At 39.1% G+C, this 8,947-nt stretch overlaps 1 protein-coding gene across 2 annotated transcripts in view; it reads right to left on the bottom strand.

Annotated features, from left to right (window-relative positions):
• Positions 1-1,696: 1,696 nt before the first annotated feature.
• olfm1b (olfactomedin 1b) overlaps positions 1,697-8,947 on the bottom strand; it is an 18,475-nt gene continuing 11,224 nt past the window's right edge. For both annotated transcript variants that reach the window (XM_086152246.1, XM_086152245.1), the window contains exons 5-6: positions 6,073-6,179; positions 1,697-3,750 (exon numbers count right to left, since the gene is read on the bottom strand). In XM_086152246.1, the coding sequence (XP_086008372.1) occupies positions 3,076-3,750; positions 6,073-6,179 (782 nt within the window). In that variant the 3' untranslated portion in view covers positions 1,697-3,075. The remainder of the gene's footprint in view (positions 3,751-6,072; positions 6,180-8,947) is intronic.

The raw sequence follows: 8,947 nt of genomic DNA on the forward strand, positions 1-8,947 counted from the left end.
TGGGGGATAAAAAGAACGGTTGGGGTAAGAGAACTGGAGTGGTGATCAAGGGGGAAAAAAATCGTTGAGTGAACAAAAGTGGACAGGTTTTACTAATAAGCACACATCAAAACAAACAAATAGGAGACATGTCAAGGAGTGGAAGAACAATCTGAGGTTTTTACCAAGTTTTAACAATGTAAAATGGTGGCAAACAAAATCCTCACCTCCATACACAAATGTGCATAGAATTAAAAATTGTGATCATGTTACCACTGGAAATATGAAAAGAAAAAAGGGATTTAAAAAAAAGTTTGACATAACATTTAGTAATAATCTATGAACTGGACATACAGTACCTTGCAAAAATATGACGTGAAAAATAACATCTCAAATCACCTTGTCAGACCTCTGACAATAACTGGAATTAGTGACAAGCAATCAATACATATGCATTTTGTGTATGTGTGTGTGAGTGTATGTATGTGTGTATTCTGCAAATGCTAATGGTTATGGTCAATATTTACCTCAGTGTTTTGAAAAAAAAACTTAAAGATGGTTTTGCAGTGGATATCGAGGATTTTTTTGTAGCCCAGCAGTTTTTCCCCAAACTTGAATGTAATATTGACTGAATGGAACTTTTTGGGGTAATAATTTTAAACCATAAACTGCCAGATGGGATTTTTCTTGAATAAGTGATCCAAATGACAATCCAGCAGAAATAATGAGGCGCATATGGAAACACAAAACCTGTCAAAAATAAGAAGCTGACCAAGAATGATGTGGAATTGATTTCTCATATACTTGGGACACTTTCATATCTAATATTCAACTTTTTTTAAACTTTATATACCCCGGTACATTCAATTTGTGTACTTTTGATCTTTCTGCATACCTACATACTGTCAATAATATGGGTTCCATTTTCCATTCTTGACAGTGTATGCATATTTAGCGGCTTGGTTGTATTTGGCAGGAGAGAAAAAAAGTTATGCAGTACAATTATAATTATTGAGTTACTCGCAGTGGCTCAAACTTCAGCCCAATAATCGAAGTAATATATATTCTTTTAAATTGATTTCATTAAATATATTTTTCTTCATTTTCTATTATGTAATGGGCTACTATGACATGATTTACCATCCTGTAATTTATCTAAAGGTGTCTTCAAAATTTTTATGAACTACTAGTTGTAGTGTGATCCTGGTTGCGACCATCCCCCTTTGACTGAACCAAATGATGGTCCTTTGGTTCTGATTGCAACAATGAGGTAAATTACAGATGCTCTTGTGAATTGAACAAAGGGAGAAATCCAAATGTCCAGGCAAAAAAAAACTTGACCAAAAAAAAAGCTTGCCCAACTTGTCCCTTGCCTATACAGTGCACTATCCCTATGCTTATTTCTGCACTAGGGGTTGGTGAGATTCAGCCACAAGTCTGATAGCTTTCTCTCAAATGAAATCAAAACAGGAATGGATATGTTTTAAATAGTTAGAAAAGCTTTTAGAAATCATAGCCAAGTTTCTCAAGGTAATTCACAGACCTTTCCATGAGAGTGTGTCGTGCTCTACGGCTGATGGTTCCACAATTCAATAAGCACATTCAAAATGATCTAAAATAGTAAACAGCTCTGCATTCAATTGGGAAAGGAAAAAAGGAAAAATATAAGAGGGTGAGCCAGCACCTTGTTGCTGATCGCAAGGCAACAATCCAAACACCAGATTTCTCTGTTTTATTGACACGAATCATTAACTATCTCATCTCATATACAACACATGTCCAGCAAAGCGCAAAAGGAGGGAAAAGCGTTTTTCCAAGGGTATACATTTAAACAGCATTATCCTTCACAAGGGGATACATGACATGAGACAAGATTATCCTCTGAAAAAGAAAGTTTCTGAACTACAAGTACATCATGTAGATTTGAAGAGAGGAGGGCTTTCTTTCCCAGGGTACTTGATGCATTTTTTCCAAGAGACATGTGATCTTCATCTCTCCTATGCAGTCCAAATTAACAAATACAGAGGAAAAACCTGGTGCCAACAGTTACTGATACAAGAACATTTAAGAAAAGTAATGTCTGTAAACAAATAGCGACAAAGAAATACAAAAAAAGTAGAAAGAAGCATAGAAATGAAATATCTCAGGGTTTTCTACCTTCTCCCTATCCTTCCCACATTCCCACCCTCTTTGTAAATACAGCAAGACATTCATAAGAGCAGACCAGAGTGATAGGAAACACTCATGCAAAGAAAGCCTTTTTTCACACATAGTCACTAACACAGGAAAATCATCTCAAACAACAGTGCTGTCAACAGTCATTGCCTTCAGGTCTTTTACAGGGTGTCATTATTGGTGTTGCTGCTTTTTGATTTGCTACTGTACTTGATAAAAAGAATATGACTGACTGCTCCTGATAAGCTATCAAGTCTTCTAGCTTGAATGACCTCCCAGGGTTTTTTCTCTCCAAGGTACCTGAAGATCCCATTTTTTTTTTTAAAGTCTTCATTTCAGGATTCCCACAGACCAAAAGTAACATTCAGGTGGGAGGGTTTTCCCAGAAGAACCACAGCCACGGGAATGAGCTTGATGATCCACAATAAAAAAAAGGCAATGTTAAATTAATCAATTTATTTTTTGGCATATGTTATTTATCCCTTTAAAACAGATATATAGTCTACTTTTACAATCATTTTCAATGCGGCAGACCATCAAAGAGTTTCATTCCAAACTCAAATAGTTCTATCAAAATGATGGCAGCTATTAAAATAAAATCTACTGTGTAAAGGTAAACATTATATTAAGACTTTTCTAAATAATATAAAACACTTTTATAACAATCATCTGTGAATTTATGAAGTTAAACTTTATTTTCTTTGACAAATACAGTTTTGGAATGAAACCCTTCAATATTCTTTTTTTTTTTCTTTTTATGTATATGCACATTCAATCCACTTTGCATTCACTGTTGATGCAGTGTTCTCATTTAAAGTTTATTATATTATAAGTACAATGGTTTGGTCATAGTCTATTTTGTATATAGGGAGAGCTCTACACAGACAATATGTATTTTTGTATGTAATCCATTTTCTGAGGCTACAGTTCTTCTGAACGGATGACATGGAACAATGTGACATTGTAGAGCACCTGGTGGCCATTGTTCCAGGCATAGAGGGCACGGTCACGTGGGTTGTAGTCCAGCATGGAGATATGTGAGTACTTGTTCTGAAAAGCAATGTCTATGTACTCGTAGGTGGATGAGTTGGTAGAGTAGGCATAGTAGACCTTGGTACCTCCAGAATACCCGTTTGTGACGTATAGCGTGCCACAGATCATAAAAGACTCGCCGGCACTCCTTTTGGGATGGTTGGTGGTCCAACTCTTGATGATCTGCAGTGTGTTCGGGTTCAGCTTACTGATGACTATGTTGCCAGCATTCTGGTTGGTGGCGTAGACGGCCCACAGACCTCCCTCGTCCACCATCAGATCAATGTCAGAGTGGCCGCCCCAGGCATAGTGATATGCGTTATTAAAGCCTGCATAGTCGAGCTGCCGGGACTTGCTGATAGAGGAGGTGCGGAAGTCAAACTTGATTATGACGTGGCTCTGGAATTTATTGAAGTAGATAGAGCCATTGTACACCACCTGTCCGGTTCCTGACCATGGGTGTGGCAGTCGGTGGGAGGTGAAGTTATCTGACGTCATGAAGTCGTGCATCGATTTGTACTCCCGGACAAAGCGATTGTTATGATACCCATCCATGTACCAGACCTTAATGTGATGAGAGACAAGAAGAACCGGGATGAGTCTCACCCATACAAGCTACAAACCTAGGCTACAAACCTAGCCATTAACAATCCCCATCACATCTTGTGAGAATCAAAATCTTGTAGGCAGATCACACACAGCATACATCACATAACACCATCAACAAACATCCCAATTAAGTTAGTTTGAGACTTCCTCAAGGACCGCAGGAAGCTACGATCTTGCAGCTCCTGAATACAAACAGTCAAGATGACACCCTTAGGGTGGCATGAGCAGGGCCCCGTAAGGATAATGCCCATCATTTGAGATAAAAGGCCTGTCTCAGCTGCTACAACACAGCTTCCAGCAGGCCGATACAACATTGCGGAAGGAGTTCACATTCCCGAGTCGCTTGAGGCTCAAACACTTCCTCTATCTCAGTAGGGCTCAGACACACAAGGCCCATCCCCTACCGGCTGTCATGTGTTGCTGTGATTGACTTCCACGTCTTTCATAAAGGAGTGTGCTCTCTTTTGGCTCAGAAAAAAATTCAAGGGATAAGAAGGTTTGAACATACCTCTGTACACGTTCATCAATTATACTCTCATTCCCCTCTTTCCTGTACTTTGATAACATAGCAGATCCTCCATGTGTTCTGGCAGAGATATTTTAGTTCTTACAAAAAAATGCTTCTGTGGCATCTTCAATACAGTCTTGGCCAGCAATAAGTTTTACTGCATGTTACAACAGCCTCACTTGTCACAACTCTTAGCCTCCATGTTACAAACTGTAGATTTGCATTGCTGTGGCAGTGCATTCTCTTGTCTTTTCCTTCCGTTGTGACATTGAAAATGCTGTTTCTTACGGGTGAGCTTTTTACAAAAATGCAGTACAGGGAACATGCTCATGCTCAGCAACCAAATCCACGTTTATTTTTGACACCCATCCCTTCTTCCCAATGCTGCTTCGTGGTAAAACCACATAGATTTATCCCTGGCACTCTCAATTTATTGTGTTTTTGTAATGAAAGCACAGCTACTTATTTAACTGACTGACGCCCTGTTCAACAAGGTGAATTCAGATGTAATTTGCTGATAAAAAGGAGAATGAACATGAGCTGTTGTTAAATTTCACATAGAGATGAGAGATGACCTTCGCAATAAAGGTGACTCAAGTAAAGTATTGACAAAGACTCGGATAAAGTGTTGCTTTTGCATAAATTTGAAAAAAAAAAATCATAATCACCCTCTAAAGGGCTGTTTGAGAACAATTGGCATTTTTTGTGTTAGTTTGTTTGTTTTCTTGGTTGGTAACAGAGCTAAAATAAAATTTAGCTGACAAGACAACAGATGCACTATATTCAAAGAATAGGTAGACAGTCTGGAAAAAAACACCCCTCGCTAAGCGTAACATTATGAATTAATAACAGGATGATGTAATTGCTTAGTTTCTACCCACCATTTTTATTTGCAGTTGACAAACAAAAACATCAGTGGGAGCACAAATACTCTACTGAATCTTGATTAATAAGAAAAAAAACTGTTGATATCCAATCAAAATTGTAAAAATATAAATAATAAACTTCAATATAAGCCCTTACCTCGTTACTATCTGATTATTACAATAATCAGATGAAACCATAAAAATCCCTTAAAAGAATGGTATTAGAATGCACATTTTTTGTCCTAAGAGCAGAGCACCTTACCATTGGCATATGTCTATCCATTAAAAATGACTGAACATTATATCTAGTACCTGCACAGTAAGTAACATGCCTGAGTTTGATGTCAGCCACATAGTTGGTCACGAGTACCTCAGACATACCTTTTTCAAAGAGACTTAGGGAGCTAAACTAGACAAGAATACTTTATTCATGCTGTGATGTCTAGCTTCTGTCTGTACTTTCATTTTCGATGAACAGATGTGTAAGCAATATTCACATATCGGCCTTAGCCCAAGGCCGGGTGGCTCAGGTGGTAAGACCGGTCGTCTTGGAACCAAATGTTCCTGGTTGAAGCTTCTCTAAGCCTATCAAAGCGTTATTGAGCAAGACACTGAACCCTAACTGCTCCCAGTTTGCTGCTAAATGTCTGCCCGCTGCTCATGGTCCCTTCATGGTGGTTTAAATGCAGAAGACAAAGTTCTCTGATGTTGTGCTATTTGCATAAGAGACTGTGAGAAAATAAAGGGCTTTTTCTCTTTTTCTCTTTCATTTTTTCATCTTACCTTTTGGTAGGAAAGCCATAGATTTCTTATTGTTAAATTTTACCCTGAAAAATACCTTAGCACATTTTGTAGTTTAGCATTTATCACCCGTTACTTGTGGGCATGTACAACAGGACATACCCTTGTATCTCCTTCAGGGGCCAGAGGGTCAGTCATCCAGGAGCCAAACCTGGAACCGGAGGTCTTGATGGTGATGGGATCACTGATGCCCGTCAGTTTGCCGCATGCTGCAAGCGGAAAAATAAGATGGGTACCTCTGCAGCGGAACTCTTTCTCAAAGTAATGTTTTGCCAGAGAATCACTGTAATTCATTTTAGAGCCAAATTAGCTTGCTTGAGGGATGAAGAAATTATGTCCAGCTTTGTGCAATCTCTTGATCTTGTTCTTTGTGTGCTGAGTTCACACATGCTAATGCCTATTTTACACTCTGTGAGGATGTGTGGGAAACGAAGGGTGAGGGAATAAGGAGAGCTTCTGTGTATTCTGCTCCTCGGTACGGCATGTAAGCTGATGTAGTGATAATTAGTGTTGATTGAGGTGCTAATATGAATTTGACAAAATTCACACCGGGCTTTGTGTCCCCTGTGACTGAGAATCGAACAGATCCTTTTTTAATGAGCCCAGATGGAAGACAGCGGTATTATTTTACCAAATAACAATACTTCTTACCACCATTATATAATGATGGTTAATTCAAATGGGGCCACTTTTTATTCTTTTTCATAAATTTTAAAGCAGACCTAGACATAAACACACACATGGTTTGAATATTAATATTTTGTTGTGTAGGTTGATAACAATGGTAGTATATTAATGCCCTGCATTTCATTGAGGAACCTGACTACAGATTTCCTACAGTCCGCTTTACAGGCGGATTTGGCCTATGTGCTTATGTTTGTCTCTATGTGCAACGTATGTGGTGCGTGTGTGCATGTGTGTGTGTGTGCGTGTGCATGTGTGCGTGTGTGCGTGTGTGCGTGTGTGCATGTGTGCGTGTGCGTGTGTGCATGTGTGCATGTGTGCGTGTGTGCATGCGTGCGTGGTGTATCACACCTCTAGGACTACTGAGAGACGGACACATGGTCACATGGTCACATGAGAAGCATATACTATAACTAGTGGGGGCGGAGTCCCTTACATAATCCTCAGAGGGATTAAAGGTAATGCACCGTCCATTGATTTATGTATTTATTTTTTCAATCTTAGTCTCTCAAGCTAAACATCAACTACAGTGATAGGGCCACAGATTTTGGACCTTATGAAAATCCAAAAATTTGGATCACATCAATTATTTACCATTGCTATTCTAGTCCTACTCTTAGCAGTTGAAATATCTGGTTGCCAATACATAGCCCCATATCTGATAGGAAATTCTACAGTCAAGCAAAAACCAGTGTCAAACCGTGACACTGGCAAATGAAAAGACCTGTTATGTATGAAACCTTGACATTGGCTAATATATACATTGAATACATATATATATAGTTGTAATTTGGGGAATGGTAGCAAGGTTATTGTGTGTGTGAGATTCTGTGTCTGTTTTGTGTGCTGCAAGCGTAACCTTCCTGCTGCATTCATCAGCATTTCAATGTGCAATGGCAGTATTTGCTTTGAGCTGTCTGTCCCTCCACATGGCTGGGACACGAAGCAGAGTGATTTATTTATTTGATTATTGCCCAGCAAGCTGGCATGTCCTCTTGATCAATGGCCACTGTGTCCCAGTAGCCACTAGGCTGTTAGCTTTTTTCAGCATAAAAACAGCTTGAAGGACATCTCAGCAGGGACCTCTAGTTACTCTCTTTCACTCTTTCTACTATCCTACACTTAATCTTTCTCTCCTTTCATTGACCACCGTCTCAGTTTTTTCTTGTTGCTTTATTCAGCTTGATGCTCAAATGTTTCCCTTTTCTCGTTGTTTCACTTGTTTCCTGTTGTTCTGCGGATGCAAATTTCACGATTGACCTTCACAACTTTAATCTCAGTAACTGGAGTGTACTGGAGTGTATTTATGTGCACTATGCATGAGTGCCTCTGTAATCATGAGAGGATGAAAGGAATAGCCAGCGTCTGTCCTGCCTGAGTCAGTCCCTCACTGGGTGACCTCGCCTTTATCTCTTCTGATCTCTGGCGTACACCCAGACAGACAGACACACACACACACACACACACACACACAGAAACACACACGCGCATACATTCAAATGATGCCTGCAGTTGACTGATTTCCAAGCTATGGAGGTCTGACTTCTGATGCAAAGGGCAGCATGTGCATTGAACTGCTAACAGAGACAGTCAAGGAAATCATAAACAAATATGTACTCACAAAAAGATGTATACTTTTAAAATAAATCCAATAACATTGTTGAGTCTAGCTTTTTCTGATTCATTTTCATCCTCTTTCACGGTGAATAATTTGTAGCTGGGACACAATATACCCGTGATATGTGACATCTGAGGGTCCTCGGTCCTGTAATGTATCTTAGTCACTGTGGCGTGGGTGTGCATCTATTAGCACAGTGAGTGATGATACAAGTAGAACGGAAGAGACTACGTTTTCACATTTGTGTGTCTGAACTTGTGCCTGTGTTTGTTTTTGTGTATGCATTTTGTATTTATATGTGTTTATGTACTTCTGGAACAATCAACAGCCTTTATGCCTAAAACAATTTGTATTTCTAATTTAACCTAATGACAGCAAGTGAGTTATGAGGAAATTTAGCATGAAATTGTATATTTCAATTAATTTCCCACATGTATTCTTCGGAAAGTTGCAAGTGTTTTGGGGAAATTTACCAACGTCTACACATTAGCGTGTTAAACAGTGTAGCTTAATGTTGTCAGACTAATATGTTGGATGCAGCCACGATTTAACAACCCCGCCCAACCCGCCCAACTAAAGCAGTTGTCTGAACATATGCCCCCTTCACCTATTGCATCTATCCAAAATCAAACTTGTGTCTTGTCTAGATATCAGTGGTCCTTTTATTGTGGATCA

This window comes from Fistularia commersonii, chromosome 9, assembly GCF_037954325.1.
Source record: "Fistularia commersonii isolate RoL2024-O1a breed Wild chromosome 9, RoL_Fcom_v1.0, whole genome shotgun sequence".
Classification (NCBI taxonomy): Eukaryota; Metazoa; Chordata; class Actinopteri; order Syngnathiformes; family Fistulariidae; genus Fistularia; species Fistularia commersonii.